Source organism: Spodoptera frugiperda, chromosome 26, assembly GCF_023101765.2.
Source record: "Spodoptera frugiperda isolate SF20-4 chromosome 26, AGI-APGP_CSIRO_Sfru_2.0, whole genome shotgun sequence".
Classification (NCBI taxonomy): Eukaryota; Metazoa; Arthropoda; class Insecta; order Lepidoptera; family Noctuidae; genus Spodoptera; species Spodoptera frugiperda.
The window spans coordinates 11,451,642-11,475,780 of NC_064237.1; the positions used below are offsets into that span (position 1 = coordinate 11,451,642).

Consider the following 24,139-nt stretch of genomic DNA (forward strand, 5'->3'; position numbering starts at 1 on the left):
AAGTACTCAAAATAGTAAATATGCAATAATTTGTCTGTGAACCGCGAAAGCACTGATCATAAAGTCATAAATCATGTTGGGTCGATTACATTTTGTATGTTATTTTTTATCTTGTATCTATTTTAGTGATTTAATGCTTTGAAATCCTTTAAAATTTTTTTTTTAGGGTAGCGTTCGTGAAATTGTGTTTTTGTTGTTGTAAATATCATAAATATGTTTAGAATAATATGGTACAATTATGCAACATTAGTTAGTGTATTTTAGTTCAACTGAACTACGAAACATAGCATTTTTTATTTTTTTTGTATTCATATATACTATTATAATATAGATTCTAATGTTTAATTTGTGTTTTATTATTTGAGAAATGAAAAAATACGACAAATAGGCAAATATACCTTATGAGCTGGCAACCCCTTCCGTCAATCATCGCAGCAAATGTATGAACTGAACTGAAGTTGGCTGTTTCTGAGAATTTCTGTATTCCCAAAGTTTTCTTCTATTTTATGTAAGTACTGTACTGCAAACGTTACAAAATTGTTCAATCCTGAACTATTAATCGAGTCCCGGTCTTGCGCTTGAAACTTTTATCACGTACTCGACCCCGGATAATAGTAGCATTCGATAAATAAATGTAGTGTGTGAATAGTGACGGTGCTCAGTCAGTGTGTTGTGTGTCATCGTGTTGAGACCATCGGTGCGCCATTTAGCTCGCGAGATAAAAAAAAAACAAGGAATGTGTCCATCGCCGCGATCGGTTTAGTAGTAACCAGTGCATCAATTCGTGATGGAGTGATAGATAACCGCAGCAGTGATGGCAGATTTATGTACAAATACCCGAAGAAAGTGCAAAGGTTTCCGAAGGGGGCCGCAGTTCGGACTATGGATGTGGTGTATAGTACTAAAATGTTTTATTTGTTTACCGTGTATTTTTTCAAAGTGTCTGGGAGTAAACATATCGGTGGCTATGTACCCTGATACAATGATCAAACTTCTCTATGGCCAACCTCTGGAGATCTTTTGCGTGGCTGAAAACTATACTGCTGAGAACTTGGAGTTTTACCACGGTCGAAAGTTTATAGAATCAGAAAAAGTGAATGCAACCACCAGGAGGTTGTATATTGAACATTTGGACAAACAGGTATACACATTTTACTGTAAGAATAATGTGACAAACAAACCTTGCACCACTAGAGTGCTAGTGGACGACTCTCCCTCCAATGTTACTGACTTTAGCTGCATATCAAAGAATCTTGATGAACTGAACTGTACTTGGACTTCTCCAGAGATTTACAGCATAACTACATACCGGTTATCCTTCAATATATATGGGAATACATTTGAACCTTGTAATGCAACACGAGTTGGGAAATTAAGGTATTGTTCATGGAGTACCACAAGTCAACCCAGATACAAACAGATGGAAACCCATTATAACTTCAGTTTATCGTCTTGCAATTATTTTGGTTGTATTGAACAGAACTTTACTATTGACCATTTCTCTGTTGTAAAGCCTGATCCCCCAGAGCAGCTGAAGGTGTTAAAGTTTGACCCCCACAATGTATTACTTCAGTGGAAGATCCCTAACAATATGTATGATTTCCTGCCCTGTGCAGTTGTACATAGGATAGAATACCAAATTGCTAAAATTGATAACACAGCATACTTCCGGAGTGTTGATGCTACAATGTTACCTCCAAAGAATAAGACATATACATTTCTGCTCTCAAACTTACCCTATGCTCATATGTCTTATGAAGTCAGAATTTATATAAAGTCAGAATTGGCTACTGAAGAAAAATTCTGGTCTGATTTCACTTTTGTATTATTTACAACTGCTAGTGAGAGGCCTCAGCGACCACCTGATACCATAGCTGGAGCATTTGTTCAATCCATTTATGAAAATTATCGAGTTGTATATGTGTACTGGAAACAGCTGGAGGAGTATGAAGAGGCTGGTGCAAACTTTACATATAAAGTTGTAGCTACAACAGGCTCTAAGAACCCACAGACTTTGCTGCCAGATAAGAACAAAAGTTTGAGTTATGTTGAACTAAATCGTGCAACATTAGATGCTATAGATGTTACCATTTGGTCCACTAATGCAGTCGGCTCATCTGTAAACAGCAGTCATCTTTACATTCCATCTAAATATGACAGTGAAGTTTTAAGTGTATCATCTTTTACAAAACTTGCTTATGAAAATGGCACATACAAATTATCTTGGGTTGGTGTCAAGGAAATTGATAACTATACACTTTTCTGGTGTCAGCATAATACTAGTCAAATTTGTACAGGACGTATGAATTTCACTGTTTTGGATCCAAAGAAGAACAACCATGTTATTGATTTACCAAGAGACAGTAGATATCAATTTGCAATATCAGCCAACAGTGGCTCTAAAACAAGTGGTATGACATGGGCATCCTGTGATATCTCTAAAGATGGGATACCAATGTATGGCTTCCCTGTGAAAGTGAATCATGATGCTCCAGGGAAAACATTTGTCCAAATCACTTGGACAATGTCTTGTACCTTACAGGAAGGTATTATAAAAGGATACCTTATCACCTATTGCCCAGTTTTAAACACAAGCAATGTATGTGACACCACTTACGAAAATAAATCTACATATTATGTTTCAAACCCTAAACAGAAGGAAATAAACATAACTGATCTTAAACCTTATACAACATATCTTTTTACCCTCGCCTTAAATACTACTTATGGGTTAAAGACAATTGAAAATGCTTCCACTGGAGTGACAACTATCGAGGATACTCCCACAAGTCCAAGGAATGTACGCATTACAGATGTTCAAAGTGACTCATTAGTAATATCATGGGATCCACCATTGCATAAAAATGGAATCATTGCTAAATATGTTATTGAATATGGAAAAGGCTTACAGGTTGACAAAACAGTAGATAAAATGACTGAAAAAGATAAAAACTCCACTAGAATGTCCATGAAATTGACTGGTCTTCAAGCATATCACAACTACACATTAACTGTTAGTGCATGCAATGCGGCTATAAGGAGTTGTTCTAAACCTAGTCCAGATTATGGCATCTTTGTTAGAACAAGAATTGGATCCCCTAGCATGTTGAACCCGCCCACAATCAAAAATAAACCTGATTCTTTGACATGGGAACCCCCAATCAGCCCTGGAGGAACTGTGGACCTTTACCAAATAAGAAGAGTGAAGGATGGAAACCTTAACCGAGACGAGATTATCAATACAACTTCCTTGTCTTATACTCTGACACATTGTGAAGGGGTAGATGAGAGTGAAACTTATCAAGTGAGAGCTGTCAATTTTGATGAAGACCCTCATTATGGCATATTAGCAGACAGCTCTAGAGTAGCTTTGCCTTTAAAACAAAATAGAAATTTTCTTGAGTACCCTGGACCATGGAGTCCTGCTGCTTCAGTAGCTTGCAGAAGCAAGGAAGGTCTAACTATGCTTGTTATTCTGATAATTATATTCACTCTCATAGGTATGATGTATGGCTCTATCAAATTGTATAAAAAGTACAGGAAAATGGAAGATATTAAACCTGTTCTTCCAAGTGGCTTAGGTATACCTGAGAAAGATATTTCCAAATACGCCTTTGGAGGATGGAATCCTACTAGTAAGGATGATAAGCCATCTTCTGACGAAATGTTATTGCTACCGAATAGTAGAACTACTGTGTCTACGCCAGAAACTAAACAAAACAGTGAAAATAACTGTGGTTCTAGTGACCACACGGACAGCACTGCACTGTCAGATACGTCTCGGGGAGCCATAGAGCGTCAAGCTTCCACATCGGACGATGGCTCTGACTCGTCCTTGCATTTAGAAGTTGAGCCCGTGAGGACTGACGATAACAATGCAACGCAAGATGAGGATTCTTCAAACTCCGAAACTGACAATTCCAGAGAAAATTCACCTTACTTTAGTGACAAATCGTTTAAGAAAAATCCTAGCGGTTATGTACAGTCCGTCGTGCCCGTAGTAAACCCGGTAAGCGGTTACGTACAATCGGCACCGGCACCACATCCAAGCCCTATTGTAAAACCTGCGTCACAACCTACGAGCTCGAGTTATGTGATGGCTGCACTGGCACCGCCTATATTCACCACTGGAGTAGCGCCGCCTAGCGTCCCAAGTCAACCACCAGCCTCATCGGGTTACGTGATGCCGGAAGACGCACAAGCGAAGTCCATGATGAATTTCCCCAAGTTAGGGCCGTCGCCTACGAAAGTTTTCGGGTCCGAAAGCTTGCCGATTATGCCTACCTTGCCACAGCCAGTGAAATCCGGCGCCGACAGCAGCTATATTCAGTTGCAGTCCTTAGACGCCTTGCCTAGTCATAAACAACCGGTACGGAATACAGTGCCGTTAAAACCACCGACGTCGAACGGTTATGTGAGCCCCGGAGACGCGGTCATAAACAAGCACCTCAACAACATGCTATCGGGCGGCCAGCTCGAGGAGTCTGCGATATTGGACCCGACGATGTCGCCCGACGCGTACTGCAGATTTTCTTGGAGCACTGACCCTGCGAATGACAATCTTCACTCGTTACTCGCCGACTCGCACACGTTGAACTTGTCGAAAAATTGAGCCCAACATAGCATAAAATAAGTGACACAGTACTGATAAAATAGACTTTTAGTGACTGAGTTGTAAATAATGAACTTTAGGAGCTTTACGAAGTGCTATAACATTATTGGACGTAATATAAATACACACAAGAATGTGGATGTGTTGTCTAGTGATAATTCTTGTGCCTTATTAATTTATTTTAGGTGATTTTTAAGAAGCTTAGTAGGTAAGATTTCACACACAGCTTTAAATAATGTAGAAGTATGACATTCGTAGAAGATTTTGTTTATTCGCATTATTTCGCCGTTAAACCTCGGCGGGCGTTACAAAGCGTGATGTTTGTTACAGAAATTAAAATACGCGCGTTAGAGAGGTTTAAATATGGAGGGTATATATAAAATTAATTTAGTCCCAAGTGATCTGAGCGTTGAGGAGACAATACTGCAGATTGCAGACACTTTGGATAATCTCAACGGTATCGTAGACGATGTATTTGCAAGGCTTACGACTCGAATCAAGCAGAACATGGATAAGACAATGAAACTCCACGAACGAGTAGAGATGTCGAGGTCGAAAGTAGAGAAGTTGACCGGCATGCAGAAAGCAATCAAAGTCTTCTCCAGTGCCAAGTACCCGGCCGCAATAACTCACGAACATTACCAGTCAGCTTTTGACGCAGATGGATACCAGCACAAGCCGAAAAAGGTTACTCTGAGTGGAAAAACTCAGGGGCAGTTTAATGAAAAGGAATTGCAGGTGAGTCAATTGTATTCTTGTGTCAAGTTAGAATATATTCCACTGATTGATCCCTTCCAATTAGGAACTGATATACCGATTCGGAGTCCTTTTCAATAACTATTTAGATTCAAATGTTTTCTATTTATGGTAGTACTGCCTATTACTTCTTTATGACAAATCCCAGGCTGTTTAAATCATGAACCGGGCGTTTTCCTTATATATTTTGATATTATCCTTATTTTAAACATTTTATATCACTTGTACCGGCCTTTTAGCTTTTTACTGAGAGAATCGTTCATCATATTTTAGGTTCAAATTCAAAAGAATCTTAAAAAATTATTCTAATTTATTGATACAATAGTGATGTCTCTGTTTCGTTTTAGGAGAAACTCCATTTCTACCACGTGAAAGTGGCAGAACCTAAAGACTCAAGGCCTAAACCAGATTTCAATTTGAATAGTATGATCGATAAACTGTCGAGTGTCGGTGACTTACTCATATTCAACACTGACGAGAGTCCTTATCTGGGCACTACTCGACCGACGGCAGCGTACGTGCCAACAGTGACCTCTAAGGTCGAGAGTAAGAGCCTACTGGAAGCGGCGCCCAGCTCTATTGTCAACAGAGATGTTCTGAAGCGTGATGCCGATGAATATCTGTATGCACCAGGAATGGGAATGGTAAGTGTGCACTTTTCAGATCAATAAATTGTGGTGGGGAATATTTCCTGTTCCTACTAATTTGCGTTAGTTTTCTGTAAGTTTCTGAATTTGCATTGACATCTAACATTACCGTCAGGTGCCGGAGCTGGAGATGCCACTAGACCTTCCACACTTACCGGGTATAGCGGGCGATGTGCAGTTCTCAAACACTACCGACGGGTCGATAGCCCCATCAGTCGTGACGTCACCTGTGGCGCAAGTCATGCCTGTACCGGAGTTGGAACTCCCGGACTTGAAAGAATTACAAGATGTTAGTGGACCAAAAGAAGAGGTGAACGTGCCTGTGTCAGTGGTGCCTGACATCCCTGACGCGCCGCCCCCGCCGCCGCCTGCGCAGGCCTTACCTCCTCCACCACCGCCGCCGCCCCCTCCACCACCACCGATGGACATCGCGCCCCCCGCCGATATCCAACGGTAAGTGTTCTAAAATTTCAAGTACACTATTGTTGAAAATTTTCAATAATCTTCGTCTACTCTGGTTAGGACTGTCTCGAAAGTAAATAAGGTATTCTTATTATTGTAGGTTCACAATGTTGTTTTCTGTGTAATACTACAGATCGAACATTTATTCATTCTATAAATAATTACGTTAAGCTTATCAATCATCGTCGCGTTGTCGGCGCCAAGGCGGTAATAGACTTGCCCACTGTGGGTTAAGGGCCAAATAAGTAGATATGATGTGACTCCTGCATAGGTTCATATTACATTACGTATCTGTGAGTGTCGACTCATTGAAATTGTTCAGTTTAAAATCAGTCTAAGTATAGATAGATCATAAAATCCAATCTTTTTCTGAATTACGAAACGTTGGACTGAATGTAAATTTTGTTTTAGAATCTAGATCGACTGTCATCTGAGTTTATTTATTGTTACATAGTTTAATTTCGACCTATTTGGTAATTTTTACGATTATTTAAGATTGTTTTTGTTAATCAATGCCATGTGTATAAATGGATATAATCTGGAAATTAATAACCAATCTTAGTCCAAAATCTAGATCTAATTTTTGCTAGTCATAGGTATTGGTAATGACAAAAATCGATCTTTATACAAAGATTTTGGATTCAAGTCGGTTAAAATTGGAATTAGGATGTCAGTTGTGGAATATGCCTACATGATGTAACTAGAACAAGGGTCCTTAGCAATTTGTTCTACTGACCGAAGACATCCTGAAGTGTGTACTTACGTCACCTGTAACTGTTCGTTCCCTTTTGTAAATAATTAAGGGGCCGAACAATTCCAGACGATGTTTGTACAGACTCGTCCTCGTCGCCGCGGCAACACGTCATGCCTAGCCTCGTATTATCATAATTTTCTTCCCCTTGTCATGTCACGTAATTGTAAGGGAAAATTATTGTTTTCCACTCATTATTACCGCTTTTCTTACAATATACGAGATACATATTGCTAAATATATATCTCGTATGTTCTAAAGACGTGATGGGTTCACTTCAACGTTCAGCAAAAAATAGGCATCGGATTCCTCAGTTTCAACACATGTTTAATTTTTTACCCATCAAGGCCCAATTTGGCCTTATCATGTATCGTTACCTGATTTTTTTGTGGCCGCCCCTCACCATATGTGCAGTGAACAGATTTTTTCAACCCTAGATAAATAGTTGTGTTTAATATAAATATGATTCCACTCCACGAGCAAGGTGCGCGTCCAACCCGCTGTATGCATTATACATTAATGCTAAAACACCGATGTGTCCACTGATTGACTATGGGATTTTGTGTAATTAAACGTTGTTAATAGATGCGAATTAAAAAAGCCGTTTAGGAGCATCCATCGTCGCAGCCACTAATTACCGCAACTATTTGTGACGAGTTCCATGAGATAGGAATCAATTACTCTATTAATTCATTTATTGCCCGTATAATGTTCTCGTAGACGCCACCGTTGACCATACAGCTTTAGGAAACGGATAGACTAGTCCTACTTCGGAACGCTGACTTCGTAAAAACGTATATAAAAATATGCATATTATCTGGTCATTTTGCCGCGTGAGCCATCTAAGGCAGTCGGTCGGTTAATTAGAGCTAAGGCAACAGAGAAAAAGATATTATAATATAAGGTGCGACGCATCACCACTGTACGGGGTACTGAATATTAATAGTAATTGAATTAAATGCATTAAACGTATGCTTCTCACGCTAATAGTGTGGGAATATTCAAATTAAAATGGTATAATTTGGTTTAAATCAGAAGTTATTTCCATAGTTCTGAGTACGCGGCACAAGAGTGCCGGTGCTACGTTTCAGGGTTCGCCGCCAGCCGCGGTTCCCAGTAGATGCATTGAATTACATGAATCGTAAGCACCTCGCTACAAAAGAAAGGCGCTATAATAGATACAGTTTCTTAGAAACATGTAAATCGCCGTGTTTTCCACCTCTGGATTAGAGTTATGGGTCACTTGACCCCTGTTTACGCCATCAATGGAATATTAAATAGCTCTAAACTAGTATGAACAAGCTCCGCCGTGATTTATACAGCTTCATAAAATAAACGTTTGTTTTATACGCCGCGTGCGCTTACTTGACAAGTGGAGTAAAGAGAACTCGCCGTGGGTTAGTTTAAATCAAGTCAATATTTACTCAAAACTTAGGGATACAAAAAATTGCTCATCAACGTCAATCAGGCCCCCATTTGAAGATAAGACGTGCTCTGTAATATGTATGCTTTCAAGAGCCTGTTAATTATAGCTAGATAATTATGAATGCAAGCACCGAGGGAGATCGATCATGATCTCCAATGAGATAAAGTATTAGTAGAAGGACTTCGAACAACATGTATAACAAAAAGTATCTTAAGACTTCTAGCAGACTATATTTAGCCTCAGCAGACCGTTATTTAGTAGGTTTAAATCGTGAAATCACCTGACCAGTGATTCAGTGTATCCTGTCTGCTTAGCTTCTAAGAGGATTAGCTATAATTAATGCTCCGAAGTCCTCCCAAGTATTGTGCCGACCACTTTTTTCAAAAGTACGCGTGTGGTAAGAAATACAAAATTATCTGTGTATTGATCAATAACAGCCTCTGGTATGTATTTAATTAAAGATTGTAATTTAAGATTGTTCATCATGAACCTAATTAATTAGTCGTTTCAAGGAATAATTTCCACGCATAATATATTGGAGTGAAAGAAAAAGTTAGCAGCTGCTCTGCTAATCAGGCTGGCGATGTGTTGCATATATGGTAGTGTGGTGATTAGTGGTTGCTGTTTACTATCAGGGGTGCTAGGTGGCGCGGGCGATCAAATCAATATTGATGTACCTTTGTATCGGATAACTTGTTAAATAAGAACATGGTTGTTTTTGTTTATTAATTAACGCGTCTGTTAATTTATTCGTGTAAAGATGGGTTTCAACTGCGTACGTTTGTAATGAACGTTTGTTCAGAATGGTCCTAGGTGGACCTTTGTAAACAATGTTAAAATACGACTACGCAGTTCAGACTTATTTAGTCAATTTGTTATTAATGTAAGGAATAAAGTATGTCGAAATCAAACAAAGTATTGTCACGAAGTCAGATGATAGTCTTGATCTTTAACCAATCTGGAAATACCGCATATCCACTAAAAACAACAATAATGAAATATTTATATCACAAAATAATATAAAACATGAATTTTTACTGATGTCGTGATCATAAGTAAAGCTAAGAACAATTTTCCAATAAATAGACATTCATAGATAAGGTTCTAGTTGAACTAGGAATAGGAAATAGTAAATAGTCACGTTCTTAGACAAAATACCTAGTTGAAGCGCGATAGGCCGTATGCACCGAAACACTTATCTATTATATCTACGCATAGATTTTACTATTTTACTATGTCATAGGCACGAAATGCATATTTCTTGAAAATCTTATCGTACACGGCTTACGATATTCCTTCCGGCTTACAGGATAATCGCAGAAAGCGATGTGTTGTGTTTGTACAACGTTGTTAAACTGTTTTTAATCTTTTGTTATCAGTAAGCAGTTTCTAGTACTTTGTTATGTCATACCAATAAAATCAACGATAAAAGGAACGCATACACCTGTTGTACAGTACAGTGAGTAGTGATTGTCTCGCGTAGCCATATTTTTATAATTATAAGTCTATATAAACCTATGCTTCACACTGTCAAAAAGTATAAATATTTACTTTAAAGTAAAATACACAAATAGTGTTACATCTGAGGCCAATTAGTGTAGACGTAATGAAGCACTAGCCTGTCGAATATTCGAGAATAAGGTGCTTATTTACAAACCGCACGGCATTCTTGGTACCGTGTTCTTAAGTAGAAACAGTCGTTTTGAAAACACGACGTATGTTTCACAGAACGATGTATTGTACAAAATAATAATATTAATGTTTTCTTTTTATGATTCTGCGGCTATCGGCACAAAATAGACGATCATTATTGTATTTGTACAGACAGATTGGGATGAGTTGCAAAAGTAGCTCGGTGCCGCATTTTAAACATTTTCCATGAAGCAAAATTCGCATTACCAATGTGTGAAACTGGAATACTGCAGCTGTTTCCAGTTGTTGCTTAAAATGAAGCGTGAGAACCGAAGACTACACGGGTACAATCCGCTCGAGATTATGTCGGATTAAATTGCCACTATCCATTTCAATTAAACGGGGAACCTGCAGAGCGAGCGATTCCAGCAGCCGCTGCAAATCGGTACATGTTGACAAAGCTGGGCTGACAGTTCTAAAGATATCTGGACGTCAGATGTCAGATCCCATAGGATACCCAATTAACCGTCGGCAGAATGTATGTGACACGCAGCGCATTGTAACTGAATGTGAGTTAGAGCCGCTTCAACCCAATTACTGTAGTCACCGACTACTGATCTGTCCTCCTATAAGGGAAAATAAATAGATCGCCACTTTTTGCTACGACCGAAGCGTATTCAACTATCAATCTGGAACTAGTTTCAAAGAATAGTGTTAAATGAATTAGTAGAATGGCCGCATTCATAGAAAGTTGTAATACGATTCTTTAACTGTTACGATTCCTGTTGCTTTCTGTGTATTTGTATGCTTTTCTTTCTATTGTTCTATTTAGCTTATTGGTGCTAGGTGATTTACGAGTATTTTATTTTGTTACTGTTAATTTGTAAGTTTAGTTGATATCTACCTAGAACTACACACTTGTTTCTTTATCATTCATCGGATCTAATTTCAAATGCCGTCTCAATATGAGTAGTTTCTTTAATAAGTTTATTATAATCTGTTACCAATACTTTTTGTTAACCTCAATCGTAAGGTTTTATCTTACGTTGTTTTAGAAGTAAGGACAAAGTATTCTATTGAAGTGATTTCCAGTTCGTGCCATTTAATTATCCGCTGTTACCAGAACGCAAGCTAGGCAAGGAGCGCATTAAAGTTATTTTCAGTCGCGATAAAATACATGAAAAACATTCGTGGCGGGCTGATAAAAATCGCTAATGCGAAGCTTGTATGGAACATGGTCAACGTGGCGTGGCATATTTTTTACTTTTCACTTGTAATAAATCTTACGTTTAGTCGCACCGCGCTGGTGAGCCTAATGCGGTCTAGTGCAGGCTTTTTCACTTATAATTATTGCAGTAATGCAGAAATGGTGGCAGCTTATTGACAGCTTCCAAGTCATTAAGATGTCTTTAAACGACCCGAGCTAAATTATTTTCAACTTTGAGACGTCTTGTCGCAAAGATTTATGGCTTACAGCTCCTATTTATTATTATTGATCGACACTAAATTAGGGTCGGAGACATTACTATCGATAAATTAAGGTCGCATCGTTATAAACAACCACTTGTTTATTTTCATAAGCGAACCATAAACACGAGGGAAACATACTGATGAAGTTGTGTGTAATTTTATTTTTAATACCGTATTCGGTTTCCAAGCAGAAAACCAAAACCTTACACGAAAATGTTTGGCAAACAATACACCTTTTATACCTACCGCTTCCATTAAGCGCGGCTGCTAATTATAAATTCTCTTCATCAGTATATATTACACATTTCTCAGAAGGCGGGTAAAGGTACCCTAGAACAATCAGAACAATAGCAATTAACTTTGATTTTGCTGTTATTGTTTTGCGCAATAAATGGAATGGACGAAAACAAAAAGTTGCTGTGCAAACATTTGAAATTGAAGCGTGCGCGAATATTTATAGGGAAATTTTGTAGAGTTGCGCATTGTTTGGTTATAACGATACAAGATGTGTGGGGGTCGTGTGTGTGAGATAAATTGCACAACATTCAAATGTGCAAGAGACTTGATGTAACAAGTTGACCGCTGAATAATTGATAACTGTACCTTTCATTCTATATTCACCCACATGGCTTCGAATCAAAATCACATTTAGCTTGCAACAAGAATAACAGCAGAGTGAGCAGACGACGTATCATTCGCCGAAACGTTTTATAGATCGCCTTGTACGAGCTAATAGAACGGATTTGTCAATTGTTGTAGCATCTAAAGAGTACGATGACTGGCTCCATTATATAAAACGTATCGTTGTCATATTCGCTGCCTCTAACTGACGGCTTCCTTTGCGAAGTGAACAGTCATATAGCTTCAACCAGGACGAGATGCAGGTTGCTCAGAGTTTTAAATAAAATCCCGTGAACATTGCAAAGGTGAATGGGGACACTGTTCAGACATTGTTAGCTTTCCCTTTTTAGTTAAGGTTCAAGGAAATTTGTAATAGTTGGATGGCGAAGACCTTCGTGGTGTTTGTAGGAACTAAAGTTGCGAGAATAAACAAATAACCGTTGAAACAATACCATTTTGTAAAATAAGTGTAGGCTGTAATATGATATTTTTAGGCAGAAGTTAAAGCATTGTTCGATTTTAATATTAAATGACGCGTACACGAGGTCACACATAGAGCGAGTTCCATGAACATTTAGTGTTTCACTAGCTGAGTTATAAAGGTTATCGCAATATCTGCACTAGTTATCAATGAACAAGGAAAACCGACCAAAAAACATGACGCATTTCATTTCTACTGTCTTCAACAACCCACGTTTTTACATTCTGTGAAGAAACAAACTTTCAAAAACGTTTTTATTTTTAATGGGATGTTTAGCTCGGATTATACTGTATGAATCTTCTGATGTTTAGTTTGGCTTTAGGCTGATAAAAATAATTACTAAAGTGTTTTTTATTTGTTATCTATGTTTAGGATTTTATCTATGTAGCGCGTCGCTACGTTGATTTCTTCAGCGCCTAATCCTATCGATTACCTATTCAAACAGCACTTTATATTTCGTCTATATCGGGAATATATCAGGGTTCCACGAAACAGCTTAAAACCTTTAAAACGTTATCGATAACTAGTAATAATTCTAATGATAAACCGACTTCACTAAAAAAGTTAAAAATAACTTTAATTTCGGAAGTCGGTGTTTCTCGGTATTATTTGTTTGTTACACCGACTTCCGAAATTAAAGTTATTTTTAACTTTTTTAGTGAAGTCGGTTTATTTTTTTGTAAAAAGTATTTTATTTCACACTTTTTAGTCGGTTAAAATTCTCTATTTCAATAACTACTTTATTTATTTGTATTGTCACAGTCACTTATTATTAATTAACTTTGTTGTGATTTCTATGTGAGTATGAAGTTTCATTGGCCATTTCTGGTCTTCTTCATCAGTTCCACCTCTTCAAAGGTTACTTCTTGACTGTAGATGCTTCAATTCTAGATGAATATACTAAAATCACTATATAGTTCCCTATAATATTTGAGGAGTTCCCTCGATTTCTCTAAGATCCCATCATCAGATCCTAACTTGGTGACAATGGGACCACCTCAGAACTATCTACTTTCGAACAAAAAAGAATTTTGAAAATCCGTCGACAATTGACGGAGTATTCGATGAACAAACATACAAAAAAAAAAAACATACAAACAGCCGAACATAGTACCTCCTCCTTTTTGTGAAGTCGGTAACAACTCTGGTGTATCTCGTATCTAACTAATCAGTGTAACTTTAGGCCTTTTCGTAATATCGTATCTATCTATATTATAGTATCGACAATATTGGGACACAGTCTAATTAACCGAACGATTGTTGTATTAGTTGTTGAGCCGAAATATTTGTTTGATAAATTAAATATTTTGCACGAGGTTAACTAGCATCTGTTTATAAAGGCTCAGTGAAGAATACCTAGAACCACCTCGTAATTTACAAAGAAAGCCACAACGGGTCTTCGTGCTTACTTTGTGAAATTGTTCAGAAAATAACAATATACTCCGGAGAACAAAGCCTCATCGATTTTTTGGGCCTATCAATTTAATTTCCGACGATGCCAGCAGATATTATAATCTGACATAATAAATCTTCATATTGTGTTCGAGCCATGAAACGTCTCTCTGTAGAATCCTTTCAAGTCCTTTGATCACGATTTTAATATCGATAATATTTTCGTCTGTAATATTAAGTAGGTACCATTTTCGACGACTTATGAAAGTGGCTACCGTTTCTATAAATAAACTATTGTCAAAAAAGCTTATTTTCAAATAACAACCAGTGACTTAAGTTGCCATATAAGGTGAATCTTTTACAATTTTATCTGAGCCTTAACCATTTGTGGGCAACGTAAGTCTAGTAGGTAAGGATAGTACTTAATGAGACACGGTGTCCGTGAGAAAGCCTTTAAGCCTTGACCTCAGTGTCAACGCACATTTAGTCAAGGCTGTGTTCACAATTTAAGGACTCTTTTAAACCGTCTCAGAAAAGAAACACACCACCACTTTCGAGTATAGAGTGCTAATTTACATATTTATAACGAATTCGTGTTTATTACTTATCAGGACCTCGTTAATGCGTGTTCCAAGTAATGTGACATTCAAAAAATCGTCGCCATTTTGGTCGGGTACCGTCCACCACAGATATATCATCGTGTGCGCTGAAATTGTTTATGCAAACGTCCTTGCTGGACTGCATTGTTTCTCCATATGCTAATGACTTTCCCTACATGGCCGTGCCCATAACTGAATGGTTAATGTTACATTATGTATTATATTCATCGCATGACGTCGCATGGCCCAGCACTTAACCGTAAACCCTTATTGAGTAACATATTTCAAAAAAATCTTTAATTACTTTTGTATCTGTTTCGAATTAGGCCTCATTAATGAGTTTTATTTCTAGATCTTGGCTTTTGTTACAATGTAGCAGTTGTTACTTAGCTAGAAAACTTAATAATTTAACATGGAGTCAATATATTTTACTTGAAACGCGCAGCTGCAACGTTCTACCTCTTTTTCGAATTCCATGATCAGGTTTCCGAATACGTGGGAAGATAGACATTCTTGCAACACTACTTAGTAAATGACTTATCAAGAAACTCGGGAAATAATTACCCTGTACAACTTCAAATATATTGATTTCTAGTGAAACATCAAAATTATTACTTAGTAGTCTCTTTGAATATATTAAAATGTGTCTTAAGCTGTAAGTAACAAGCGTGGAAGTTACTTGGTGCTCGAACCTTAGTATACAAAGTGACTGCAGTCTATTTATAAATTTCTTATGAAGTTGAAGAACTTCAATTGATCGCTTTCTATCCTCGCAGGTGGAAAGTGTACTACGAATGTCTCGTCTCGTATGTGACGGCAATTTTAATTAAGAATTGAACCACTGATTTCATTTAACTATGCGATTTAAATATGAATATCAAATATTCTGTTTGTATTATTAAAATGTCCAAAACAAATTGGGAAATAAACGATGTATTGCAGAATCGAATGGTATAGTTAAATCCTTCCTCGGTTAATTTACAATTTACGAGTAATTAAGCAATAATTAATGGTAATTGAATCCGTTCGCTGCGCGTACATAAATTGTTGCCTGTATTACATTACCTAGTACTTTATAAGGCTATCGTTTAGAACACACATGTCGTCTCGTGTCATTTCGTCGATCGATTAACAAATAGGATTCTATGATCGACCGATCGCATACTGATTCATGTCGTCCTGTCTACGCATTCTAAATTGAAAAGACGCACTTTCGTTCTGCTATACACGAGTGTAATTTGACAAGGTTTGCTCTTATACAGTTATTAACATAACTAATTTTCCTTTAATATTCATTACTCATAATTCGTCATAATCTACTTACCAGTACTTACGTTCGGTTTATCCTTTTGACGTAAAGGAGACTGTTAGTAGAAATAATATTACTTTATATTTTTACCTTTTTAGGGATTGAGGGTTTAGTGGAAATCTTATCTATTTTAGTTATAATAGTATACGATACCGACGACACAGGCTTAAGTATTAAATCGCGAAAGTAGTATGTACCTATAGTACTTACATGTTTTCATGTATCTTCCTTAGAATAATATCGTACCACAACACCACGTAAACGGATAATGGTCTCATATAAAATCAAATTAGCTGGTACTATTTCATACAACTCAATGTACTGTTTGACTAATAAGGCTTCAGCACCAGATCCTAAATCATTATCGCGCACAAATAAACACGCTCATGCGCAAATTAAATTATAATAAGTATGCAAATTATGTATTGTTCTCCCTAACATTTGTTACGACCGTCTCATTCGGTAAAACATTTGATATAAGATGCGTCAACAGATATATCAATATTGGAACTCATTTATTAATTTATAGAGGATATTTTTTTGATACCAACATACAGATATCTATAGGATTATGGCTTCGTTATTTAGATAACGCAAATTCGCTGAACATAGGACCACACTTTGCTATTCTCAGACTAAAGGGTTTCGAGAAGCTATTATCATCAGCGTCTACGATAAAGCTAAGTGCTGGAAGACCGCCAGCGGCCAGACTATACTGCTTAAATGACCCACGTGACTGAAGTGGCATAATAAGGAGTGGGATTCCCTGATTACGTCATGACACAAGTCTTCCACCAATAGTGGATGTACCACGTCAGTTCATCAACCTTTTACGGAGATCACTTGACGTTTGACAGTTCTCTCATTTGACATTGACGTTTACAATGTCATGACCGGTCGATCTTCTCGCAAAGATACGCCCCAGCCTCCCATTCTTGGAAGTAAGCTATTAGACATAGGTACTAAGTTAACAAGTTCTTGAAATATTATTGGATAACTCGGATAATATGCATTGTGGATTGAATAATGACATGCTGTCAATTTTACTTACGTCATCCTTTGTTTTACTAGGAAACGAACTTATTTTTTTGTGAGTTCATTTAATTATTGCAATTTTTACTTAGTTAATTAAATATACCATTCGCAAGACTTGTTGTTTGTTTACGAAATAGGAGGATACAAATACATATAATGTAAAAAAGAGAAATTTTACGGTTATTCCGATTAAAAGCAGTTACAATCATGTTTATTGTTTGTGTAAACTTAAAATATTACGTAGTAAAGTAAATACGCAAGACTCTGGTGTCACATTAAGCGAGGGACAATATTTATTTTTGTGGTTTGACACTCCAAGAAATGATGAGGTTGGCTATTTCCCATTTCACGAAATAAACGCAACAGGGGAACGTGACGCGAAACGGTCGAGTCATTACCAAGTTTATTAATAGAATTACCTAGCAAATTATTCATTTACTAGCATCCATTGATATCATGTTGCGTGCCTGCGAAAACATGTAATTAGAACAATAGGGCTTCGTGTGTATTCCTCTAAGTAGATTTTACGTAAGTATTACTAAAATGTTCGTTTCAACACGCAAATTGAACGTATTTATCCATTAGATCTAATCTTGTTGTCAATATTTTAGGATTATTATAATAAGTTTCCATAGTATTTGCGGTCAAAATGAAACCTTTCACTTGGAGCCTTGAGCTAAAATAATATTATTAATTATAGAATGGTAATGCTGGATCAAACTCAGGCAATGGTTATTAAGCGTCTATTGAGCTTGACAGGTTACAATCAGGAACGTGTTCTGAAATTTACGAGATTGCTGTTTATTATAGTTTCTTTAGCAATTTGCATGAAGGAATTACTTTGATAATAGCGCAATGCCTTTAAATTGTTTTTAACGACTCGCTTTCGCTTTCTGTTTTGTTTACAGCATGCGGTAAAACTTTTAATGTAAATTCGTATCGAAGGACCACATATTCTTTTGTACCAAAATGACCTTAATTTCTTTAATGTGTCTACTATAATCCAGTGACATTGGAAAGTAATATTTGTTTTGAATAATTAGCTCATTCTCAGTAACATAAGGCCTTGTATACAAAAATGCGGGTGTGGTACGTAGTCATCTCGTATACTTTTATATATACACGAGTAGTACATACATTTGTGTATGTACGCTATGTACCGCGAATTGCTATTTCTGTAGCACTCGGTATACGTCGTACTTATGTTCTACGAAAGTAAATTTTAGAGAAGTCAGATTTGCAATGGATATGTAATCGATTTCGTAGTACCTAATACTGAATTAATTTGATATAACTAAATGAGAGATCTGCTCTGCTGATTATGTGCATAACAAAGAAGTTGTCCTCTAAATGAGACGATATCCAAGCATATTACTGTCGTACAAAAATCTGTTTTTAAATATCTGTGTCCTAAATGCCCTTGGAACAACTTAGGGTATGAATGCGTATGGTATCCCTAAGGGGGGCGATAAGGGTCTGACTGGAGCCAGACAAATCGATTTTAATTAAGTTAGGGGTAAATTATAAAACTGCAGGCTGTGTGAGGGTTACTGCGTGGGGGGAGAAAATGATATCGCTGGGTCAATTCTCCATGAATAATGTAAGCATACAACTTGTAACGGTCTCATGCCTCCAGCTAAAATTTTCGTATTATAACTTGAAGCTTTTATGTCACATCTAGCAACCTATAGAACAATAGTTGTCATATTATTGTCTAATGTAATAATATTGGATATGATGATAAAATATAAATATGCACATGTATAAGTATGATGACATTTGATTAGAATTCTAGCAAATTGGTTAGCTGTCGTGTGTCTATAAATAACGTCATCTAATTTGTCTGTGAAGTATAATAAATATAAATTAATAATTCAAGAATATAGGTACTGGCAGACACGATAAACTGAAAACGTAGTATATCCAAATTCGTTAATAAATACGAGGAAAACGAATGCTTCCGATAAACTGGCGTGTGTACTCAGCAAATAATTGCTGCTATTAGTATTGGCTCTTTTGATTGCTCTTTTCCTAAATACACGAAACGAGAAGTTTACAGTACAAGTACAGTATTATATCCTGCGGGCGCTCGCAAACGTCGAATGTTATTATACCAGGAAAATATATCAAAGTTATATTTAATAGGTTATCGATGTTTAATTATATATGAAACGCAATTACTATTAATAATATAATCACTTAGTCAGCTTTATAATGTCGGTATATTTTTTTATTTTAAGAATAAAATTAAACATGTAAATAACTTTATTATTATGTTTTTGCGAATTTGATCTCATCAAGTTACTTGGAATGATAGTCGGACTGGAATGTCTTGTTTGGTTTCGTCCTCAACGAGGTACTGGACAAGATCGTACCGAATATTCACGCGAACTTGTCTGCTAGGAGAAGGTAATAAGAGTTAAAATCGCTAACTGCTCGCTATAAAATATGAATATGGAAAGAAATATAAAAGCTAGGGTAGTAGGATTGAGTGTGAAGCTTTTTAACGTTCCCATTCCGATGTTGCAATGTCATGTATTTGCCTCGGAATGGTAAGCAATTACGCCAAAGGTGGAATCATATTTTGCTTCAGCAGTAAATGGGGATAATAAATTGCGTACATACACGTCGTCTTTGTGTACGGCCACTGAGCTAAGCATTGCTGTTTTTTGTTGCTGTTCTAAGTGATTCAAGTTATGCTGTGAATATTAGTCGTAAGTAGGGAATTTATACCTTGTTAACTCTACTTATTACACAAGGTGTGATAATTATTACTTGTGTACTGTTTTGTGACGAACTGACGGTTTATAATCATTTTTTGCCTACTGTGCAATCCTTAGTGCCTTGGCGGTTTTTTATAAGTCCGCTAATGTATATGCGGACAGTTTTAATCAAGAGATAACATTGTGTTACTCGTCCATATGTATTATTTATACAAATTCTGAATTAAATTACTATTGATTCGTATCTCCTAAAATGACAATCTATTTTGAGCAAGCTTTTTGTGCTTTACGTTATATGAATCTTTTTTATTCATGACCATTTTGAAATTGCTAATCAAGTAATCAGTTTCAATGACCAGATGATTGAATTGCGGGCAATAAAGCGATCCCAAGATACAGTTTCCCAAGCGTATTATCCATTTGTTACCGACATAACAAGTGGTTAGCCTTCAACATGCGTTAACAGTACATTGATACCAACCGAGTGTGGTGGTCATCAAATGATTGTGGGCTACTAAATTGGCGCGTCCGCTGCAGGTCAATACCTCGCAGTTATCAACGCGATCGTTTGTGAGGTTATCACACTGATCAATACACCCAGGACACTGATTGGCCCCATTTGTTCCCGATGGACTACTTGACTAGGGGACCGGTCCAGTAGGTCTGCGCGCACGACTTTGGTCCTTCTGTCTATAGTCTTTTAATATTATACTTGTATGAACTAATTGTATGTTGATAGCTTTTTGTTTTTGCTTGTCAATCTACAATTGTTTCTTATTCCTATTGCTAATACAGCACGCCTGACGAATAATAAATTTATTGTTCTTTATCTTAAAAAAAAGTAGACTAGAACATTGGTTCTAGTTCTAGTTATTAAATTAATAGAACAGCATTTCAAACTTGCCAACTTAATTTAAATCCATTGGCGTTTGAAATTTATGCGTCAAGCTAAAATAGTTCTTAGTATTTTAAAACCAGATCCGAGAATAAATTGGATTACTTTACACTTCTGATAGATGCAAATAATTCGTCTTAACATGTTGTGAAGTCAATAGAGATTACTTTGTGTGGAGCATTATAAATTCGTGATAAGATTAAACGTAAACGCGGGAATCTAGAATAGATACTAACATAACTTTCACTAGAGCTTTTAAACTGGTAGTACAAACAGCAGCTGCAATACTGAATTACTAAACACATAGGGATCGATCGCGAGCCACACGACCGGAACAATATTATCGATCTTTTCAATATTAGTACGTATTTGTATGTATGTACGTACTAATATGCCATCAGCAGTAAAACCGCTAAAGCGCTAATCTAGTTTTGCCTTTTTAAACTTCCACGTAAGCTGGATTCAAATTTAGAATCATGCAATTATACTCTATACTGCCAGTCTGACTTTTAACATGTTTATGTTGTTTTTGTTCTTTGATGTCTCTGGATTATAGCACAGATTAAATAGCACTGGAAGCATTAATGTTGTTTCTGAACATTTATAGTTTTGAATTAGTCTTTGGGATCACGTATAATGAGGATTTTTGGCATCCATCGTATTTTATTACTGTGCCAAATTCCTGTTTGTATACTATACAGATATGTAATATAGTCTGCATGGCGTCTGTTTTACAACAAATTATTTTGTGTTAATGACGCAGTGCGGTAAACACTACCTATTGTAGATTCAATTTCACGAGTGGGTGAACCTGAAAACACTCTGAAATGGTTAAATTCCTCTCCACGAGGTAAACAAATTCTTCCTAAAACTAAATGTTTGTAACAAACATATTTAGTTACATTAGAAAACACATGATGTCACAGGAGGTAGCCTGGAGTACTCAGACTTAGACAAGTCTGGTCGAATCAATATTCGTCCGACAAAGGTCAGAATTAATTCCATGCAGAATACTTAAAGTAAACGCACACATAGAAACGTGTGTTTTTTCCCCTAGTACACAAACACATTACACGTGCCCATGGTCCTGACGTCACTACCTGTCCTTGTGTAGGATGGGCTTTAGTAAGCTTTAGAAATTGATATCAAGAAGTTAAGGTTGTCATGGCAACGGGGCCTTGTTAGCTACTTGACAATATTCCTCCTCCAAATTGTGTAAATGGAAGATTTTTCAAATAAATTCCTGGAGTTAAGCTGTCCGTCATACTTTTATTTTATTCTTTAAAGAGCCTATTGTAGGTTTGAAGATTTCGAACTTCATTTTCAATATTTAAATTTAGAAAATTAATAGTGACAGCAGACTTTAAAATTTTCGGTAATACAATGCTTGCCCTATATTCTTTCTCCAGGCCATTACAATCAAAAGGACGTGTAAGTGACGGAAAGTGGGTGTACTAATAGGTACACCCGCGACTGATCTCTCTGAAGTCAAAGGTGTGATGAAAATTTCAGCCTAATTCACGAGGTAGATACTGTTGACCTTTCATTAAACCCCAAGGGCTCATTATCGCAAAGGGTTTGTTGTTGAACCTTTTAATCTGTATGAGAGGGCTTTAAATTTCATTTTGTATTTAAGTGTGAACATTTGAACCTGGTCTGGTAAAAGTGCTTTTTGTGTTCGTCTCATCTACATAATGGCCATTTATTACTCGTGTTCTAAGTATCGGGGGTTTTACTGCTACGTAATGTTGCTTGTAATGTTTTGTATACATCTGCTATTAATTTAATACCGGATTCAATTTCATTGAGATAGGGGAGGAATCATCAAGTCATCGCGTATTAGTTAGTACATGTTGCAGGTGTGACCGTACATTAAGCCCCATCGTCAGTACCGGCGCATTCATGTTCGTGTACCATTAATATTATTTATTATGGCTTACCAAGAAACGTACAAGGATCTGGTAAACAAATTAATCGGTGTTTAATTTAATTATTTGCGCGAACCGCTAAGGAATCCTTTGTAATAAATTTAATAATTCGTAATATTTTTCATTATATTGCCGACGTTGTAGCAGGCAGGTTAATTAATGCGTCCACTTCTTAAGCATGAGAATTTGCGTTCGAAAGGACCAAGACGATTTTTGTTCAGTTTTAAGTACATTGTAGTACTCTCGTAAGTTTATTTAGATATGTCTACTTGATTAATGCTCATTTTTGCAAGGTTCTAACCCACAGTTTACAGGCTGATTTATCTATTTAATTACATTATCAACACGCAGTTTCTCACGATCTGTCGTCAGTACGTAGTTACGTAACTATCGCGGATTGTACAATGTATGTAATTTGTTCTCCCTTCCTGTATCCTGCGTTAGAATAATAGCCTTTTTGAAAACACGTTTGACCTTGTTTTCAGACGAAATTAATTACTGACCCTTTATTTCCTAGTATTGTTTAAACAAACCATAACAATGTTTTTTTTTGTATGCAGGAAAGAGAAGGCTCCGTCGTCGACTCCTGCGCCACCGCCTGCAGCTGGTGGCGACGCCCACTCCAACCTGATGGCAGCCATTCGACAAGCAGGTGGAGCTGGTCGTGCCAAGCTCCGCTCAGCTTCCGAATCCACACCACAGAAGGTAAGGAACTCTTAAACTAAGTATCCTCATCATCAGTTGGAAGACATTCACTACTCAAAACTAAGATTGCCATGAATAATGGAAAACCACTTATAAATCTCATTTTGTTACCATTATTGTTAGTCCCTCAGGAGTTGTATCCACTCGGGTCCAAATGTACTTAGGTATATCAACTTCTCAAATCGCTATTGAATTCCCGTCTTTGTGTTAAACTTTCTAACTCAGAGTTACAGGAATATTGCTAAACTATAGTAAAGTTTGAATATGTTTTGGGTACCTCAGCAACTATTTGATTTGCCCAAATCTCCTTTATTGTTACTTGCCCGAAGTCTATTATTGTTTCTCACTATATGAAAGAGTTATTCACGCATTAATTTCGGGTTTGTCCAAGAAGCAACCTACGGCGGATAAGTTGTTGAGATCACAAAGCCGTGTTTCCTCTTTAGCCTGAATCAATGAATGAATAAATTAGTACTACGAAATGTCACCTACTCACCTAATGCCTAAACATCGAAGCGATGTATTTTAATAACTAACTCAATTACACTAGGCATGTTCACGTTAACGTTATACCTAAAACGTTCAACAATTTTTACCGACTTCACAAAAAGGAGGAGGTACTATGTTCGGCTGTTTGTATGTTTTTTTTTTTTTTTTTTTGTATGTTTGTTCATCGAATACTCCGTCAATTGTGG

The 24,139-nt window shown here is 36.8% G+C and overlaps 2 protein-coding genes across 3 annotated transcripts in view; both read left to right on the plus strand.

The window, feature by feature from the left end:
- Positions 1 to 391: 391 nt before the first annotated feature.
- Positions 392 to 24,139, plus strand: part of LOC118281770 (WASH complex subunit 1) — a 42,362-nt gene continuing 18,614 nt past the window's right edge. The window contains exons 1-5 of one of the 2 annotated variants that reach the window (XM_035602489.2): positions 392 to 508; positions 4,943 to 5,350; positions 5,716 to 6,012; positions 6,131 to 6,468; positions 23,300 to 23,444. In XM_035602489.2, the coding sequence (XP_035458382.2) occupies positions 4,976 to 5,350; positions 5,716 to 6,012; positions 6,131 to 6,468; positions 23,300 to 23,444 (1,155 nt within the window). In that variant the 5' untranslated portion in view covers positions 392 to 508; positions 4,943 to 4,975. Of the gene's footprint in view, positions 509 to 4,671; positions 4,821 to 4,942; positions 5,351 to 5,715; positions 6,013 to 6,130; positions 6,469 to 23,299; positions 23,445 to 24,139 lie in introns of those variants that run through there. The other variant, XM_035602488.2, reaches the window with a different exon arrangement.
- LOC118281769 (cytokine receptor) lies at positions 515 to 4,612 on the plus strand. The gene has a single exon (XM_035602487.2). The coding sequence runs from the start codon at positions 815 to 817 to the stop codon at positions 4,610 to 4,612; it is 3,798 nt and encodes a 1,265-aa protein (XP_035458380.2). The 5' UTR covers positions 515 to 814.

Excerpts from the sequence above, each read along its gene's own strand:
- LOC118281769 (XM_035602487.2), top strand. The coding sequence starts at position 815 with ATGGCAGATTTATGTACAAATACCCGAAGAAAGTGCAAAGGTTTCCGA.